Source organism: Battus philenor, unplaced genomic scaffold (assembly GCF_028537555.1).
Source record: "Battus philenor isolate CCGP_79_NKW_IND1 unplaced genomic scaffold, ilBatPhil1.0.hap1 SCAF_2, whole genome shotgun sequence".
In the NCBI taxonomy this organism is placed as follows: domain Eukaryota; kingdom Metazoa; phylum Arthropoda; class Insecta; order Lepidoptera; family Papilionidae; genus Battus; species Battus philenor.
In genome coordinates, this window is record NW_027181682.1 from 7,832,749 (window position 1) to 7,852,951 (window position 20,203).

General features: G+C 29.0%; 5 protein-coding genes across 7 annotated transcripts; 2 read left to right on the plus strand and 3 right to left on the minus strand.

The window, feature by feature from the left end:
- The first annotated feature begins 4,390 nt into the window (after positions 1-4,390).
- Positions 4,391-6,120, plus strand: LOC137921978 (dnaJ homolog subfamily A member 2-like). The gene is made up of 2 exons (XM_068764786.1): positions 4,391-4,547; positions 4,677-6,120. The coding sequence occupies exons 1-2, from the start codon at positions 4,479-4,481 to the stop codon at positions 5,823-5,825; spliced, it is 1,218 nt and encodes a 405-aa protein (XP_068620887.1). The 5' UTR covers positions 4,391-4,478; the 3' UTR covers positions 5,826-6,120.
- Positions 6,121-7,651: 1,531 nt separating this feature from the next.
- Positions 7,652-9,929, minus strand: mTTF (mitochondrial transcription termination factor). 2 transcript variants are annotated; one of them, XM_068764787.1, is made up of 6 exons: positions 9,606-9,927; positions 9,360-9,538; positions 9,194-9,290; positions 8,965-9,118; positions 8,086-8,236; positions 7,652-7,898 (listed from the first exon to the last, which is right to left on the minus strand). In XM_068764787.1, exons 1-6 carry the CDS (start codon positions 9,754-9,756, stop codon positions 7,674-7,676), a joined length of 957 nt encoding a protein of 318 aa, XP_068620888.1. In that variant the 5' UTR covers positions 9,757-9,927; the 3' UTR covers positions 7,652-7,673. The 2 variants fall into 2 exon arrangements, with proteins under 2 accessions (XP_068620888.1, XP_068620889.1); XM_068764788.1 differs by lacking the exon at positions 9,194-9,290 and having other exon boundaries at positions 9,398-9,538; positions 9,606-9,929.
- A 464-nt stretch (positions 9,930-10,393) lies between these two features.
- LOC137922256 (U2 small nuclear ribonucleoprotein auxiliary factor 35 kDa subunit-related protein 2) lies at positions 10,394-14,585 on the minus strand. Of its 2 annotated transcripts, XM_068765215.1 has the most exons (8): positions 14,522-14,585; positions 14,374-14,446; positions 14,081-14,301; positions 13,393-13,656; positions 12,722-12,898; positions 10,989-11,154; positions 10,779-10,875; positions 10,394-10,591 (listed from the first exon to the last, which is right to left on the minus strand). In XM_068765215.1, the coding sequence occupies exons 1-8, from the start codon at positions 14,528-14,530 to the stop codon at positions 10,420-10,422; spliced, it is 1,179 nt and encodes a 392-aa protein (XP_068621316.1). In that variant the 5' UTR covers positions 14,531-14,585; the 3' UTR covers positions 10,394-10,419. The 2 variants fall into 2 exon arrangements, with proteins under 2 accessions (XP_068621316.1, XP_068621314.1); XM_068765213.1 differs by lacking the exon at positions 14,522-14,585 and having other exon boundaries at positions 14,374-14,512.
- A 945-nt stretch (positions 14,586-15,530) lies between these two features.
- On the plus strand, positions 15,531-17,270 carry LOC137922389 (uncharacterized). Its single transcript, XM_068765370.1, has 4 exons — positions 15,531-15,729; positions 15,883-16,080; positions 16,219-16,346; positions 16,756-17,270. Exons 1-4 carry the CDS (start codon positions 15,531-15,533, stop codon positions 16,900-16,902), a joined length of 672 nt encoding a protein of 223 aa, XP_068621471.1. The 3' UTR covers positions 16,903-17,270.
- LOC137922388 (uncharacterized protein C18orf63-like) lies at positions 17,205-19,949 on the minus strand. Its single transcript, XM_068765369.1, has 8 exons — positions 19,813-19,949; positions 19,584-19,722; positions 19,315-19,492; positions 18,923-19,019; positions 18,747-18,843; positions 18,465-18,599; positions 17,545-17,643; positions 17,205-17,372 (listed from the first exon to the last, which is right to left on the minus strand). Exons 1-8 carry the CDS (start codon positions 19,947-19,949, stop codon positions 17,310-17,312), a joined length of 945 nt encoding a protein of 314 aa, XP_068621470.1. The 3' UTR covers positions 17,205-17,309.
- Between the last annotated feature and the right edge of the window lie 254 nt (positions 19,950-20,203).

A 20,203-nucleotide genomic window follows, 5' to 3' on the forward strand; every position in this document is an offset into this window, starting at 1 on the left:
AGTTACTTCAGAAATCTGGATCAAAATTGTTTCAATTCAAGACGCTTTTGACTGTTGTTTGGAGACCTATTCGCTCTTCTTTTAGAATCTCCTACATTATTTTCGGACGTAAACACTGACGCTGTACGCTTTGATATTTAACTTCTAGATATACATACATATTAGGGCGCGCATAACTAACCACTCTTTAAATTAATACAGTTCGCAACTTTATGCAATCTAAGCGTATAGAACTTGCGCAATCTCAAGGAGTCTGCCATGCGAGGTCAGTTGTTTGTCTATGTTTTGAGATAATATAGGATAACCACAGGTGAAAGTTGCAGAACGAAATTGCTATTCGTGTTTTAATACCATGCAAATTTATTCTATGTGCTGTAGATTTGTTTTCTTGAATTTTGACATTCAAAGTTTATTTTACAATCTCCTCTTATAAAACTACTACAGAAAGGTATAAATAAAACTTTCCTTTTCACTGTGAAAAGATAGAAAAACACCCTATTACTAATAGATATGTATATATCTATATATATATATATATATATATATATACACACATACATACATTATGTATATATATAACAATATGTATATGGGGTACTCATGACAAACGTTTTTATCCTCGTAAGTATATAAAAATAAATTAAGATGAGTTCATCTTAGCTCATCTCTTTAACTAGGAATCACGTCGGTACCTCGACTCTACTTCTCTATTAGCAACTCGTCTATCTTAAGTACCACCAACTATAATCTGTTGCTATTATGGAAATTCAAATGTTGGAGCTTGACGACCTCCCAATACGAAGAAATAACGTATCTAACGGCCGCCACCGAGGCTCCTGAGACACAATTGAGCTTCGTTACCGCAAGGACATTTAAAACATTAATCTGTGATAAAACACGACAATTTTTTACGCGATCTATCGATACAATACTTGATAATACTCCAAGACCCTATAGCACCCTATATTTAATATTATATTATATTATACACCCTATATTATATTATATTATATTTAATACACATATATGTATAATATTTTCAATACTATTAAACTATTGTCACTTAGAATACGGCTACTAATTTTTCGGCCATGTAATAACAGTGTAAGTGACCTTGATTGATTGACCTTGATTTTCAGATCGCGAATTCCGGATCCCTGGATTCAGTAAACTCATTCTCCTTCACCTAATATGAATGAATGAATGAATGACCTTGATTCGTGACGATTTTAAAATTTATCGTTATCTGACCGCCTTTCATTACCTTCAACTTCCGCACAGAACGCCCAACTCTTGTTTACTAAGTCACGGCGACCTCATCGCTTGAATACCACACAATCGTAGAATGCAAATAGCATTGCAATTCAAAAAGCGGACTTACAATTCATCAGAAAGGATTAATCGGGAATTAAAATATCAATAAGTAATTTAGGGTATAAGAGGTTTTATCCTGAATAAAATTAATAAATAGCATCCAACGGTTTTACGTTAGATGTTATTTATTAATTTTGTATATATATATATATATATATATATATATATATATATATACACACATATATATATATACATATATATATGTTTCCGATGTTTCTAAAACTGTAAACCCTCACTAAGCGTCGTGGTTTTATTTTTAATTCATTAGATTATTATAAAGACTACGATTCTATGAGTACTCACTCTATACGTAGAAATGTGTGTGTGTTAATGTAATTAGCTAATACACATTACTAACGATTGAGCTTATATCAAGTGTAAATATTGTAAAAATAAAATGTACATTAGTAATCCCGTATTAGGTCGATATGCCGTTAGTGCAATTGGCTTGACATAATTTTTAAATCTTTATGATAAACAGGTATTGCATCTCCAGATAAAAATATTGCTATAAGTACAATTTATCGAATTTATATATAAATGTTGTTACATATAATATGTATAAACTGGAGTACAGCATTCTTGTCGCGGATCGTTTACGATTACTGTTTCGGTTATTGTTGCTATTGATATTTTCATGTAAAATATAGGTAATACCAAGTTATATAATATTGTTTTGTATATTATATATGTATACTAATGAATGAAAATTTAAAATAATGTAATGATTTAATTGGTCCTTATAAACAATACATTTACTGAGATAAAAGATTTTAAAATTATTGTTAGGTATAACTCGTTTAGTCCATTGTATAATAAGAAATCTATAAATTATAATTATAGATAAAAATGTGTAAAAAAAAAAACATTTTTATTTCTAACAATTTTTCTTGTCACTTTCAATCATATTTACTTTACTACCATTTCACGTTTTGTTAATGTCATGTATCCTTTCTATAAATATTAAATATATCAGCGGAAAGGTACTTAGCACACAGTCGAAGTATACATGAATAGTTATGACATCTGTGAAAGTTAGCCTCAACGTCCGCTGACGACCAGCTCGTTTACCTTTGATTCTGTTGTCATTTTCAGCTAAAACTTACTTCTATGCGAATACTCGTTATTTAATATTACAATTTTCTCTCATTTTGTATTACTTACACTTACTTACTTAGTACCTTGAATTTGAAAGAGTCAGAATAATTTGTTATGAGTAACTATTTAAGAAGGATTTTTTTTTTGGATGTTGATATTATTTACGGTCTTCTTTGGCATCTCTTGCAGTTTCAACGGAGTTGGCCTTGTGCTTCAATGTCTTAAAGTGGAGCCTTAGAGCTTCCAACCCATTGATCACAAAGGAACGAGCAATACCACGCGTGCTACCGCGGTGCCCCGACACACATGCGACGGAACACTCCAAATTTGCTGCCAAAGCCTTTAGGGGCTGGCGATTTTGAAATTGGGCGTGACCAAACTTGTTCTGTCATCCAGATCTTATGTGGATGAGGAGTTCTGATATTTTTTTCTTTCTCCTTGTCTACAAATTTCTTCTGCAACGTTATTATTACGCAGAAGGATATATCAGCGCTCCGTGACCTCTCGTTTTGCACCATCACCCTAGCGAAGACTAGCAGCGAGAGGTCTCAACTACTAGAAAGCACACTAGAGTATATTTTGTGGTGGCAGAAGCTTAGCTAATTGTATTTAACAGATTTTTAGAAACTGGAATCTTTTTTCAGCAATTGAAAACCAATACTAAAAAGCGATTACTATTCACTGTACTACCATTATATTTATTAGAGGTTTTTAGTAAACTGGTAGAATTAATGGTTTATTTTGCAACATTAAACTATCTAATCTTGCATTAATCGGTACGGCTTTATTTGGAGTACATCAATATGTACCAATTAAGTAGCTTTTTATTTTGTAATTCATGACACGAAAAAATGAATACGGTTTTTTACCAAGGATTTGATAAAGTAACTCATAACTTGCTAAAATTTAAATTGGTTACTGGTAGAATAGCGAACTCCATATTAAATAGAATCATAAACGAATGAAAGATTTTTTAATGGTTTGAATCTGTAATATATTCAATAGTATAGTATTCATAAATAAAAGTCACAAGCAAAGTTGTCACAGTAAATAAGAAATGGGGATCTTTTTAGACAAAAACTAATGTTTGCACCTCATTTAGACAATACCAAAAAATAACCTTCCAAAACACTAGCATTTGTACTTTGCAATTTAAAAACATTATAGGGAACAGCTATGATTTCTAATATGCTTAATTATAGTGTGAAGTATGTTTAAGCACGGACTTGTGGTTTGATGCCCGCATCATATACCTATTACATTCGCTGAATATTGAATAAATATAAAAAAAGAATTTTGAAAGATTACTTTTGCCACTAGACAGGCAAAGAAGAAGGCAGATAAAGGAAATTTAATATGATCAGTATAGAGCATCGTTTAAATCCAATGGATTATTTTTTTTATTTAAAATATTCATTACATTAAAATTCGTATTAATATTTCCTACACATTAAGCATTCCCTGTTTGTCTTAAATAGTCGAGCACTTAGAATAACAAGCATTTAACATTTTATTATATAACTAGTATAATAAGCATATAATATTAAAACAACTGTTGATAAATCTAATGATATTAAAAAAGGCAGGAATATGAACATACAATTACCTGTTTAGCATGCAATTATTAAAACAAACAATTATTAAACTCGTTCTTTACTTAATATTAAATAAAAATAAGCTAGTGTAATTTAAATAAATGACCTGTATTTTCAGTATTTTCACATATTGCTTTCACACTATGTACAATACTATTTAAAAGAAAATCATAAATAATTTTATTATTTATACTAATATAATATTGATATCAGTGCAATTACAATTTGTAAATCTTATTAATAACTTTTATGAAAATATAAACGATGATACTTTATAATCTATGTTTTGGAATTAAGGTATAATCTGTGCGTAGCTCATTATCTAGGCAGCAATATCATTTCTTTCTTTTCGTGTTACATTGCTAGTACAGAGTTACTTACTTTTTACTTAGCTTAATTTCAGCAATAATGGCAGACAGCAAGTTGTACGATATTCTAGGTGTTTCCCGCAATGCAAGTGAATCGGAAATAAAACGGGTAAGAATTAATAAAAACCCACGTTATATGTTGCTAATGACATGATAGTACAAAGACACATTATAGTTGTACTTTGTCTTTAGCGTTAGTCCTAATATTTTAAAAATTAATCGATTCTTAATTTTGCAGAATTACCACAAATTAGCAAAAGAATTTCATCCCGACAAAAATCCAGCTGCTGGCGATAGATTTAAAGAAATAAGTTATGCCTACGAAGTTTTATCTGATCCTAAGAAAAGACAAACTTACGATAAATATGGGTTAAAAGGTTTACAAGAAGGAGGACAGGGAGGCGGGTTCCCAGCTGATGACTTGCTGGGCCATTTCTTCGGTGATATCTTTGGTATGGGTGGAGGCAGTCGTGGTCGCGGTCGTGCTCGCGGTGAAGACACCATACACCCTCTCAAAGTCTCTCTTGAGGATATGTACATGGGCAAAACAGCCAAGCTGCAGCTAAGTAAAAATGTAATTTGTGGTCCTTGTAAGGGACTAGGTGGAAAACCAGGATCTGTAGTATCATGTAGGGATTGTCATGGACAGGGAATTAAAGTTAGCTATCAACAAATAGCACCTAACATGACTCGTCAATTCCAATCCCGCTGTTCTACTTGCCAAGGAGTAGGTGAAACCATTAATGACAAAGATAAATGCCCTAAATGTAAAGGAAAAAAAGTTCTTAATGAGATCAAAATTTTAGAAGTGCATGTTGAAAAGGGTATGAAGGAAAACCAAAAAATCTTCTTCAGAGGTGAAGGTGACCAACAACCTGATGTACAACCTGGAGATGTCATTATTGTTTTACAACAAAAACCACATGAAGTCTTTCAACGAACTGGAGATGATCTTTTAATAAAGCATGATATAACTTTGACTGAAGCTTTGTGTGGTTTTGAATTTCTTGTGAAGCACTTAGATGGTCGTGACTTACTGATCAGACATCCAGCTGGTGAAGTTATTAAGCCAGGAGATCTAAAAGGTATACAAGGAGAAGGTATGCCTCAATTTAAAAATCCCTTTGAAAAAGGAAATTTGTATGTTAAATTCAACATAATATTTCCCGAAAACAACTTTGCTACAGAAGAACAATTACAAAAAATTGAAAGTGTATTGCCACCTCGACCCGCCTTTGTTATGCCAACAGGGGAAGATGTAGAGGAAGTGAATATGATGGAGTACACTGCTAGTGAAAGAAGCCGCGGTCGTGAGGAAGCTTATGCCAGTGATGACGATGAGGCACCAATGCATGGTGGTCCTGGTGTGCAATGTGCCCATCAGTAGCCTAATAGTTGTCTATCCTAATAAATGGATTTACTCAGACCTCACATGTAATTTTATCATAAATATTCTAGGTAGTTTTAATTGACAATGTTTTTAAATGCTAGATCTATGTAGAATGTGTCCTAAATGGAAATTTTTTAAGTGAGAGGTTAAACAACAACACCGTTTAACAAACGCTAGTAAATTACTAATATCTTACTTATTTTTTTTATTACTCAATTGTTTGGTATAACATTATTTCCTCATTCCACAACTACATGCACGTGTTTTGTATAATAAATATGTTATATTTTTATGTCTAATATTTTTCTTCTGAATTCTGTTGTTTTGGGCATATATATGCATAATATGAAATTATTTCTAGAAGCCATTAAATTTGAATAATATACAGCTTATGCAAAATATGACAATTTTTATTTTTTACTTATAAAATAAATTATCAATGGAAATACAGATTTTAATAAAATCCCTATATAATAGCTAAAAGTGAATGTATGGTAGAATGTAATTTGGATCATATAATTATTTATTGTGACCCATCTAAAACAATTTTGTAAGTGTATGTATGTGTTTTGTGAAAATAAGGCATGATCAAGAACAATTTATTTTTATTATTGTTACATATTTTGTGAGAAACCCATCTGCATTACAAAAATTGGCAATTATGTTTGTGATACAAATATTATCAAATTCTAGTTTATTTGTTATATATATTTGCTTTTCCTGAGAAACTGAGATCAGCATTGCCATATGTATAATATCTTATATATTCTCCATCATAGTTTGCTTGTGGGAAAATCACATGTGATTTTTGTTATGTGAGCATGAAAAGTTTGCAAATAATTATTTTTAATGAAATGATGTGTCACTATTAATAGTTTTGGAATTTGATTTGTATTAATTACCGATATAATTTATATATAAATATTATTATAATATTTTTAAATGGGGTATGTAGTGGAATAGTGTAAATCACCATCTAGTAAGTCATTATCATCATTAAGGATTAAAGGGGTCTTGCAATGGTCCTGTGTAATATAAGTTATTACTGCAAGGAACAATAAAGAATCATAGTTTTTAAATTTCAACTGCCATTTTATATATATAAATCCCAAAGTGTTGAAGTTTAAATTTCCCAGTATTCATAATGTACATATTGACATCACTTCAAGTTTTTGATGGAAATACATATAAAATTTAGATTTTTTTAAAGGATATTGAACTGTCATGAAATATAAAAGATTTATCACTAATAAGTGACAAATATTCTAGTGCAGCCTTGGTAAATTTTTGCATACCTTCATTATTATTTCAAAGGGAAACTTTCGTAGAATAAACATACTTAAAGATAGATATTTTGCAATTGAGAAAATTATAAAATTTTTACCCTGTAGAAACCTTATAAACAGTTATAAGTAGAAATAGAAGCACATGAATATGTCCATATCACTTCTATTAATTATTAAACTACAGAACTGCGAATCAGTAACTCAATTTAAGATTTGATTTGTTCTCATTCTGTACAAATTAGGTAAAATATAAATTCATTCCCTATATTTTATCCCTTAAATGCATAATGATAAAAAACTGCACCATATCACTTTGAATACAATAGTTTACAGTAAATGCAGTGTTGTATATCTGTAACATAAGGTTTTTTAATAAATAAGTATAAAAAATATGGTATTTTTTTTCTATTTTTCCCTGCATTATAGTGTACTTATCTGCACGATACATATATTTTTAAAGTATAATATAAGTCATGCATTTAAGGGATAGGGGCGTAATAGAAAAATCTGGAGGAAAATAAAAAAAAATCGTTTTTTGTTTATCCACTGTATATCATATCTACAAATTCTGATTAGTGACAGATTCCAATGATTCAAAATATTTTTGAAAGTTCTTTCTACTCCTTGACAATATATTCAAATTGATCTCTTTCAACCCCAAATTTCTCAACTTTTCTAATCGAAGCTTTATTGTCTCTTGAGATGCAGTTAACACTCGTGGTCTTTTAGCAATGTCCTCTGTAGTAAATCCTTCATTAATCAAAAAATCCAAGAAAGGTTTTAACTGCAAAAGTTTAATTTAAATAATATGAAAAGAAATTTTAAAAATAATATTATTGTTAAATAAACTAGCCATTCCATGTAATTATTTAAATTGTAATAACTGGTATAACAGGAATTAATTATATCCTCTTAATAAATGTAAATGGTATACTTGATGTACCTCCTAAGTTAAAACTTAAAATGTATACCTTAGTAACTCTAATAGTCTTGAGTGCAGGCACTTTTTCACAGATTTCTTCAACATCTTTAAGGGATATATTAAGACGTTTTGCTAAATAACCATGTGTTGATTCATTTTCACCAAGAATATTTTTTGTTTCTTGTAATATTTCTATATACCTTCAATCAAATGGTACATATTTGAGTAACATTAACAAAAATAATCTGATGCACAGAGCAGATGCAACACTGCTTGTTTATTTAAAATTTTTGGCTACCTACAGCCAACTATATGAATCAGAAAAGAAACAGATTTTAATAATATAAAATAAGATAACATTTAAGATAAATTTTGTACTCTAAAATGAATTTTATATGATTGCAAGTTTTATCTAAGTAATTGTTTAGGGACTCTTATGAAACCTTAAAATATTAAAAATGTTAACATTTATTTAGTTGGTTTTTTGCAGTCAAAAATGTATTTGATTCAGAAGGATCAAAGAAAATTTTTAATGACATGTCAAGAAATAGTTTCAAATTTTGAGATAATATAAAATAAAAGCAATTGGACATTTTGATAGATCCTTATTACCTGCCACCACTGACCAGTAAGAAGAGAAATGTCTGACTGATTGTCAATGTAATATTTGGAACAGCTCACAACTTATAGGAAGCAGCATATAAATCCAAGATTTCCACAAGATATTTGGATAATTTGTTCTTACATTATTACCAAGTGATATATATTACAACATTGATGAAAACCAGCAAAAGGACTAAATAAATTAGAACTGTAATATATAACATTCATTACACCAAGAGCCACCTTTTAAATGGACCAAATTAATTTGTACTACTAATACAATGTAAGATCACTACTAGCTTTGACAATATACCAAATACTATACCTATCTAGTATTTCATCAGTACATCTAACCATCCATGGATATAAATTTTCTATTCCTACACTTTTAACTTTTATAAGTCTTTCATAGATAGTTTTGTGATGATATTTCAGTACCCATAAATCTCTCAATATTCTATCTGAACTTATCCCCATACCTGAAAAACGAAACACAAGAAACTTTAAATTTTAATGAAAATCATAATGCTATCAATACTTATATAAAAACTTACCTAGCAAAACATTCAAAGAACTTTCAAGCCAATCAAATGACATATTATACACAAAGGTTCTTTTAGCAATAGTTTCCCGTATAGCTTCAGGTGGACACTAAAATAACAGTTAAAGGTAATTTGTTTTAAAATAGATGTTGGCAAACAACAATAATTTAGAGCTTACTTTTAAGCGCGATGAAATATAATACAGTCTATTCTTACAAAAACCCATTCTATCATCTTGTTGTGTAGTATTATGAATTCTCAGTAAAGTTAAAGTAGACAATTTGTAAAATGGCAATGCATCTTCCGTACAAAGAAAGTTCATTTTTGAAATAAGTTTATGTTTTGATGCGTCCAAATCTGTAATTTAAAAAGATAATTAACAATCTTTGAACCTTAGTAAATAACCTATTAAAATATTCATTACCTGAATTGCGTAAACCTTCAAAATGTTTGTTAGTTTTACGTAAATTTGATTTCCATCGAATGTTAACGTACATGAAAGAATCTACAGAATAATATCCTTTAATGTATATTAAATAAATGGGGCTAAACATTCTAGTCAAAAACTTCGTCATGTTTACCCTTTTTCAATTTGTAAAATAATTTACATTTATTCACAGGAATTAAAACGAAAAATAAATTTTAATTTCATCTCAACTTGAATACAAAAAGTGTACGCTATTAACATTAGTGTCAATATGACACTGTCACGAGACAGCGTGCGAACTATAATAGAGCACGCATCTAAAAATAAATGACTACACTTCTTTCATAAAGTTGGTTTCAAAAATTGATACAACAATTAATTAACTATCAAACACATTACTAGAACCAATATGATTACAAAATGATAAGTTATCTTTAAAGTACAAACTGTAATCATTTAAATCGAAAGCAAATTTTAAAGAATATTTTTAAACAATACTTGATATTACTGACCATACTTATAATTTTGCATTAAAATATGACCTTAGTCAAGTTATGCCCATGCATCCAAGCTATATAGTCAGGCACAAATAAATTGAAAAAATATATTTATATGTATTCCACTGGTCAAACATTTACCCAAGTAGCCGCATAACAGGCACATGACATTGTATTATATTAATAATAAAAAGCAAGTACATCTCACCATATATTAAGGAATGCTTAAATTCTTATATGAATTATTAGGTAGCTCAAATGGAAATAAAAAAATGTTATAACAAATATTATTTTAATAAAAATTATAAACGATGTTATGTTTCCAAATTCTGTCGTGGGGTGTCACGACTTTTATTTCCTTTGGATCTGTGGCTACGATCCTTTTCTCTTTGCCTTGAGCTCTTTGAACTAGATCGTTTTCTAGGCGGCGATTCTCTTTCAGGTGATTCAGACCACCTCCAAGAACGAGTTGGTGTTCTTCTTTGCCTTAAAAATAGAGTTCTAGAATGTTACTTTTATAATGTGTTTAACTAACATTGCTTTACTGGAGTGATTTGTATTTATAAATTTATACACTTGAGATTTTTTTTCAAACACATTGTCAATTAAAGAAAATCATCAAATAAATATTTAAATGTATTATTGAATGTAACATAAGTAATATTAATTATACCTGTGATTATAATCGGAGAACATATTATTTGGATTTTTGAATACATGCAAGAAGTTACAGGCTTGTCCTTTGGGACAACGCCTTTGCGGATGTAAACCTGAAAAGCAAATATGTACATATATATATACATGTATATATAACGGTCCAGAATATGTTCAATAGATGTAGAGCATAAAAGAAATAAGCATTTTTTTAAAGATTACTTATTACCACAGATAGATCTCGCCCACGATTTTATTTCACAGAATTGTAATGATAACTGTCGTCCACCATACCAACGTGAATGTAGTGCCTGATAAGCAGATACAGCACATCGCAAATCGCGATATTCTATGTATGTGTTTCCTCTCAAATGTTTCTCATAGTTGTTACACACCTGGTAATAATAGCTTCTATATTAATCTTTAAATATAACAAAATTTGTTTAAGACTACATACTAATTATAAACAGTTTCCTGAAAATAAATACGTTATTAGCAAGTAACTTACACCCCACGAGGTAAAGTTATAAAAAATGGGATATATAAAATAAACCAGTTATTAAAGGCTTTTTGTACAAAATTAAAAAAAAATTGTAAATTATGTATTAATTTTATAGTATCCAATGCAAACCGCCACAATTATTTTTATTATTTTTTGCATTCTCATTATCTCAGTCCTTTAGACATTTTACTCATTAATTTAAAACTGTTTTGTACTGGAACTGGCTTGAATTTTGGGGACATTACTTATTAAAAATCATCAAAATAAGTAAAAGTATGTTGCTTGAATTTTGAATACAAACCTTAAAAAAAAATTAAACTGGCTGCTTGTGGAGATAAAGGTCCAGTTGACGAAATCTCGACTTGCATAAAAAAGTCTAAGTCGTCAATATAAATGTTTACAAGAATGTTATGGAAATTATCACCATCTTCGAGAGCAGTTGTATGTAAACTATATAATATATGTACAAAGTATATTGAAGTAATTAAAAAATTATATAGGTGTTTATTATTACAAACATCTGGAACCTTGATTCTACAATGTAACAATTGTAAACCAATGTATCACAATTTAAATTACTAGAAGGATACATACTTAATGTTTTGAAAATGATCTTTTTTGAGTAATAAAATGGAAAATAGACTTTGAATTTAAGACAACTGTTTTACTTATTTCAAGTAAATGTATATTACATGTGTTAATTATTTTTTTTTAGAAATATTGTGCACTTTCCATAAATGATATGACATCGCCATTGTTTACAAAAGGTGAAGGAACAAACTGGCTTGTCCTAGGATTACATATCCATAACATGTATGATATCCATTAATTCACACTGGGCCACATAGTAGGTTTTGGTTGGTACCATCTTTTTATGTAAGAGGTTTGTATTCTATCAGTAAGAATATTATAAGGCTTATGAAAACAGAATAAAGTACCTTTAAGACTCATTAAATTTTAATGTTTTACTGTATAGGAACTAAAGTTAAAAGAATTTATAATGACTAAAAATATTTTTAGTCATTCAAACAACTCAAACTAATCAAATATTAATATATAAAAATAAAATAACCAATTTTTTTATTCGGTGGTTAAGAACATTCCCTTCAATCTAATTACTGACAAAACTTTCACAAAAATGATAAGTGTATAGAAAATTATGGCAAAATTAATGCATTTTAATCATATATATACATATATATATACATATATATATATATATGTATATATATACTTTTCATTAAAAAAAATTACTGTCTATACTTTTACAAGAGTTTTTTTTAATTTAAATGGATATTTACAGGTTGTATCTTTTAATATGAAGATGATAGATAAAAAAGAACACATGAAATTTGAAAATATACGAAATCTGAAGTAAATATTAGCCAAAAGGATACTTTTCTAAAACTTCTTTAGTTTTGTAGAAATTTCGTTCATTGAATCTTCGGGCAATAACTCACCTTAAATTGTACAACTTTACCGAATTTTTCAAACTCAGGAAGAACATCATTAAAGAAATCTTTGAAGTCTTTGTATGTGTCACTATCTTCATATTCAAGCATAACATCGGTATCATATTCATTAACATCTGAGTTTTCTAATCCAAAATGAGAAAAAAAATTAGTAGCTAACAGTACCTGAAAAATACAAACCAACAATTTTAATATGAAACATTTGGATAGTTGGATCAAGCTGAACGAGAAATTGGTGTGGTAAACTAGTTACCTATAGCGTGAGTAATCAAGCAATGGTATAATAATTTAACACTATAAAATAGCATCCTACTGCAATGTTGTTTATCGCACTTCTTTTTGGTGTTTTTTTTTACTATAATATAATGAAAAAGTTAACCAGATTTTCTGCTACGGGGACATAACATAACAATAATAAATATTAGACAATTATAAAAAATAATAATAAATATTCTTACAAATATTTTTCATTGACAATAAATATAGATTAAATTTCAGTAAATAAAAATATACATTCATTCAATTTGACTATTACGGAACTTTTAACAAATACTTCTATTTCTATTGCCATCATCTATGACTTTAGTATTAGTCTGGTACCTAAGTATTGTAGGGTAAACCTCAATTACTAAATAAACAATGATAAATTTTAAGCTTACTTTACTAATACCGGGATATTGATGGTTTCTTGAACATTGGTCCCCAAAACGGCAGCAAGCTGTTTTTAAAAAAAATGGACATAAAGAGGCTTTCGGCCGTGATTCCCTTAAAACAAGTAGCTCCTCCGGAGGATCATCTGAATCTCCTTTTAAAAATTGCTCCAAATTTTTCATAAATTGTTTCTGTTTCCTTTTATTTTCCTCTTCGATTTCTTTAAGTCTTTGTGCTTCAGCCTGTCTTTGTTTTCTTTCTAATTCCCATTCCTAAGATAATTCAATAATTAGAGCTTAAAAAATATAAATAAAATATGTATTTGTGGATGTCCAACTATAGGAAATATTCATTTGAATAAAACTAAAGTTAAAATTACTGTTTTGCTTCTTCATTTACATTATTTGATCTTGGGACAATAGTGAGGAGCATGGGGGGTCATTGATTTTTATAATTCAATGATTAATTATTAGTTCACAATAGTCAAATATACTGATAGTTTTTATATTAGGTGCAGTATTCACCTTTCTTTGCAAATTGTTATGTAAATCCTTGATAAAAAATATCATATACTTCACACAGTGTAAAAAGAAAGTAAAATACAATGTTATATTACTTTTTGCAAAAAGTGATGATACTATAATTTTTTTAGCATTAATATAATCTTTTTATATGAAAATTCAATACATATTTCACCTGCTCAAGTTTAGCCTCTTCTTGCAATTTCTTTAATCGTAATCGTTCTTCATTTTCTAAAAACTTTTGCCAATTTGCTAAAGCTAGTTTTTCAGCTTGCACCCATTTGTCATTTTCTTCCTTGTTACTTACTGCAACCCGCTCTAATTCCAGCATTTCAATTGCTTCTTGATCAGCTAACCAGGACTTATATTCTTCAGCTGTGAGGCTAGTTTTGGGATCTAGAATTTATAAAAGTATAAATAAATCAAAACACAATTTTGAAAATCTGTTGTCATTTTGTGTTTTCATACCAAGTTTTATGGCTTTGTTTTTACGAATTCTTCTTCTTCTTTCTTTTTTCGCTATTTTTCGCCATTCTCTATGCCTGTTCAAATATAAAAAATTATTACTTAATGACTCCAAATCCATTATAACTTTATAAGATTAAAATGATCCTTTCCTTCCCATCGTGAAATAATATCTAAATCATATTTTTGTTTGATATTAAATAGTTGTTATTGGGTCCAGAAAACTTCAGTGTTTGACATTTATAGTTTTTTGTTATTGTTTTAAATGGAAGAGGCTACAATGTATGCAGCCTTGGTCCAGTTTATATTTTATAGAATTATTCAATAACTTAAAAACAATCCATAATTAAATATTATGAATAAGCATATTTCAAATTATAAAATTTCTTTACAAAATAAAAAGATCTGATTTGACGGTTGAAAACGTACGCATGATGTAAAATTTTTTATATGAGCACGTCATGTTCTTTATTCCATAAAGTAAAGTGAATTAATGTACGTTTTTCGATGTTGGAGATAAATTTATCACTGGTTTTAGCTTTATCTTCCAGCTGATTAACTACTCCTCTCTACTATTTCTGACTTCGTTCTCTCAAGGCTAAACAATAAGACAATGACACTAAACGTTTTTATACTCCTTTTAATATAATTTCTTGTAAAATATCACAAATGAGATTTTTATATTATTTTACAATATTATATTAATAGTAATTTAACAGTGATTAAATTATTAAGTTGCCTATCATTATTTAGTCCACGTTATAAATAAGTGATTATTTTTCCAAATCATTGGATCATCTGAAGAATGCTTATCTCCCCAGGTTCAATGAAAAGTTGTTATATTTTTGTAATAGCATGTATACGAAAACAAAACTAACAGTTATTTCAATATTCTCCCATAAACCTAATTCGCCCACAGCCAATATTGACCTGCACGCACAATTTTATTAATGGGCAACGATTTTTTCTGTTAGTGTGGGTCTAATTCCATGGGTAATATACAAAATACATAGTATCTGAAAAAGGAAGACAAAGAACTAATAAAAAGTAACTATTATTGCCATTAGAAATTCTTTTTCTCAACAATACAACTATGAAGGTAGTCATAATTTGTAACCGTTTGATATTTTTTCGACGGCTGCTTTGTTACGGTTTATAAAATGGATAGCAGCCGATCTACAATCAAAAAATGTATATTGCAAAAAAATAAAAAGTTGTTAGTGGATTTATTAACCAAAGGCTTAAATCCTAATTTCGAAGGAGGTTGGCCAATTAGACTAGCCGCACGCCATGGCTTATATTCTATTGTTAAACTTCTTATTCAACATGGTGCCGATCCACATCTGATTAGCGAGGCTGGTGAGTACTCTAATAAATGTAGAATGTTAAAAAACGTCATATGCTTTCATTTAATTCGTAATATTAAATTGTCCTGAAACATGAAATTTAGTACAAATTATAAAATAATTCTGTAACCTTTGTGTATTTTTAAACATAAAAGAATAATTTCAGGTGCTTCTACTTTGCAATTGGCTGTATATTCAGGCGAATTCTGGAATACCAATCAATGGGATTTCCTTTTATCCTATTGTGATTCATCCCAATTAGCTGACGGTGCTGCTGTAGCGATAATTTTTTCAAATTCAGCTGCATTAAGGAAGATCATTGACACAGGAAGATGCAATACCCGTATTCCTACATCTTTAACTGGTTAGTACTTCTAACATCTGCATTATAAATGCATATTTCACAAACAACAATGAAATTTATTTACTCTGTTATTAGAAATGTTTTCATAAAATAAAGTTATGTAACATTGACTTAAAATTTAAGGCATATACGTTTTAGGTAAAACTCTAGAAGAATTGGCGAATGGTTATAAATTAAAAAATATTTTACATTCACCAAGAAATCAAAATAATGCCGGTATGTCATTGCTTTCTTCACCAAGGAATAATGGACAAAACACATCATCGGTATGAACAACTTTACTAAATTTAACTTTTTAATAATAAATTTAATAATAAACATTAATTTGTGCAAGATTATGTGTTACATTTCAATACGTACTATACATCTATTACTGTAATAATCTAATATTTGTGATAATATTTAATAAATAACCTTCGATTTAAAAAAAAAACAATTTGTTAATGTATGCAGGGTGTTTTATAATAGAAAGTAGTTTAATTATTCTGCTTCCAAAATTTTCATGAGCATTAACATCTAATACGTTATTATGAAATTGTTTCTGTTCATACAATTAAATACAATTCTATTTTAAAATCTATTAAGATATTTTTATTTATAATTGTTAATAACATGTTATTTAAAAATAAGGATTTTTTGGAGAAATTTAACTTTAATCAATTTATTTTGATACAGGATTACAGAAGAACATTAACGCCTCAGCACCCCCGAAGACATTTATCCCCATCTGTCGCCAGATTCTTTAATCAAACTGTTAATCAGACTTTTCTTACTCCTCCTCGGCACACTGATGTAACAACATATTCACCTTTCTATTCTTAACTTTATTGTAATTTATCAAAATATTTGTTTATGGCGAAATGATAGTAACACGTAAGATGAAATAATAAGAGAGTATATTTTAATTACTACATTTGGGTGACGACGTATTTCGAGAATGCCAGAACATCTACGTTATGGGGACTATTTTTTATATCAAATATCTATTACTTCATGACTTGACGAACGTTGTAATGCTATTGACGTATTTTGACAATGTTAACTTGTAATGAATTTAATGTAATGAATTGTAATGAATACAACTAAGATAATCGAACGAAATCGGTAGTTAAGAAATAATTAAATCCAAGTATATTTGTATTTATTTTAATTTGTTCTAATAATTAGAAATAATAAATAATTTATGTTTTGGTAGTATTTTATTTACCAAAAAAATTCCGGCATTTTGACTACTTTGCTGGAGTGCAAAGGCTGACAGCTTGCGTGTCTTGTAAGCCGTCACCCACAATGTTCTGAAAAAAAAACCGTATAATGTTAAATAAATAATGTTCCACTAATAAAAACTATTTAATTCTATGATTTATCTTTATTATGTTTTCATCTAATATTCAATACGTACAAGTTACTTGTGAAAAATAAATAATTAAATTAAATGTTGTGCAAGAACTATATATACAGACTTACTTCGTTAGCATAGTCATCATTAGTTATTATAAATGATATCCCAAGAAAGTGTGACATTTTGTTTCTCACATCCCCGAGAAATCTTGCAATTAATAAACCCTAAATAATATGAACAAAACAGAATATAATTAATTATTTAAACTTTAAAATAGGAAAATTAACAAAAATATATTAGGGAACCTAATTGATAAGCCCCTATAGCATGAACTGCTTTACACATCGAGTCCACAAACAACATTAGAACATTACTCATCAAATAGTATATAATAATTTTTTTAAGTATAATGAACATACTTAAAATTTGCTTACTTAAGTCAGTCAAAAAAACGTCGTAGCCAAATGAGCTTCTAAAAGCCCTAAAATGTACGAGGTTTTATTTTGTTTCCTTGCAAAACAAAATCACCGTAAATGTAAAACCCGTAAACAATGTAAGGTCAACCTGAAATTCAAAGGCCCTGCACATTTAATTGAAGTTTTAGATAGTGATAGGTAAGGCTAAATTAGGCTTAAATTTGGTAAAAGCTTTTCAAAGAATAACCTTATGACAGATTCTATAAAATGCCCAATAGTGATATTTTAGAGAAATTGTTCGACAAAAACTTGTTAAAGACAATAGCTAGGCTTTGATATGGTTATGATGGAGGCGCGAAAAAAGTCCACGCCGCTGTAAAAAATGTTGCCAGATCTTTTAAGGGAACGAGTGGCTGAAAACATAAAAGCCTTGTTTGAATTATTTCCCCATTTCAGATGAGTCACACAAAGACGCGTTTGGCGCAGGATGACTGGAGCGCAACGCTGTAATTTCATACGACGCGCAAAAGAGCAGCGATCGTTTGAGACGACCCGACACACACGGCACGCACTAACCACGTCATAATTATGTATTTTTGCCTAAAACTAATACGCATTAAGTCATTTACCTGAGCGGATTTTGGCATTGGCGTTGTAATTGGAAAATTTGTTGTCAAACAAGTTCTTGGATACGTCAAGGGTTCCCCGCGCCAAAAGCGAACTGTGTAATACGTAGGTTCTTCTTCAGATAAGCGGTACCCGTGCTATTAATCATAATAAAAAAATTTAGTTTATGCAAATATGATAATCTTATCTTTAAATAAATCTTAATATAATTATAATCATATTAGAGAGCGTATACACATAAATATACGCAGGCGGGTGAAGGTTTTTCATTACAAATTACTAACAATATTTTTCCAATGTCTTCGTAAATCTTTGTAACATTTGAAACATCCAGATTTCGGCAAATTTTCGAAATATTTTTCGATGATAGCTTTATTCAAACTAAAAAGAAAAATAAATTAATTCAAAAATCTCTTTAAATAGATCACAGGAAGGCGTCTCACAAACATATATAGTTCACCTCGGTAAGACTCTGACGCTTTCCCCCGGCTTACACTTATCGTCAGGTTGAATTAAAATTATATTAACTGGTTTTAATTCCATTACAGTAAATGTATCTGTAAATTCATACTTATATTATTCAAATGATTTTCATTTACTCATCGGCTTAGATATTTATAAAATGATATATAAAAGTGATAAGAAAATTTAGAAACTATTTAAATTCTTTTAATTCTATATAATACTAAAAATAGCTAATAAATAGTAGAATTTATTTGGAGTATTCTTCTCGCATTTGATTTTCATTCTTTGTATTGTTATCCAATAATTTATTACTTTTAGAGATATTAAGGGAATTTAAATTTAGTTTCATTCTTACAAATTTTCGGTTATTCAATTTTAAAAGCTTACCACAAACAGAAAGATTATACTTTATCCCATTCTGTGGTCCTGTAGCCGAAAGAAAATTTCTATTGTTGATAAGATAATCATAACCTAACGTATTCCACGTAGGTGCTAGCCTTGCCGTCATAGTGTATTGAAAACACATTAAGTATTTCTCTGGAGAAACTTCTCTCATATCCCCTTGCTTAAAATCAATAAAACTCATTTAGGGACCCTCCTTCGATAGTGCACGAATAATTAAATGGAACAATGCTTTTCAATAACACCGTACTTACTTGAATTAGAGAAAATTTCATAAATAACGAATTTAATTTGTCGTAATCATCGCTAATATTATTAATAATAACGTGAATCTGTTTTATTTCCTTTTTATCAGGGCAGGCTAAAATCGATGAATTAGAAAAAATTACCATCCTGTTAAACAATATTAGTATCAATGTCATTATTAATATAAAGTAAGTACAAATTAAGAGAAATCCAACAATAAAATCAAGCCTTATTTACCTACACTTTAATACCTTCCAATGATAATCCGAAGGGGCAGAGCGATCGTGTTCATCATTTAAACTTGCTGTAACTATAATATGTCCTATGTTATTAAAATTAGGGTTTTGAATATGATAAATATAATTTGGTTGCATTATTCACGGAAAGCAAATATTTATTCAGAGATAATCAACTTATGCTAAAATGTAATATATAATAATATATAATACCAAGTACTTATATTTTCCCGCATAAACCATATTTTTAAATAATATTTTATAGGCAAAAGGCAACGGTTTGAAGGCCACGAGTTATTTTATATCCATTAAAGTTATATTTTTAAAAAAAATTGCTTTATTTTTATAGCTATTAAATTTAATATATGCAATTAAAAAAAGGATTTTAATAT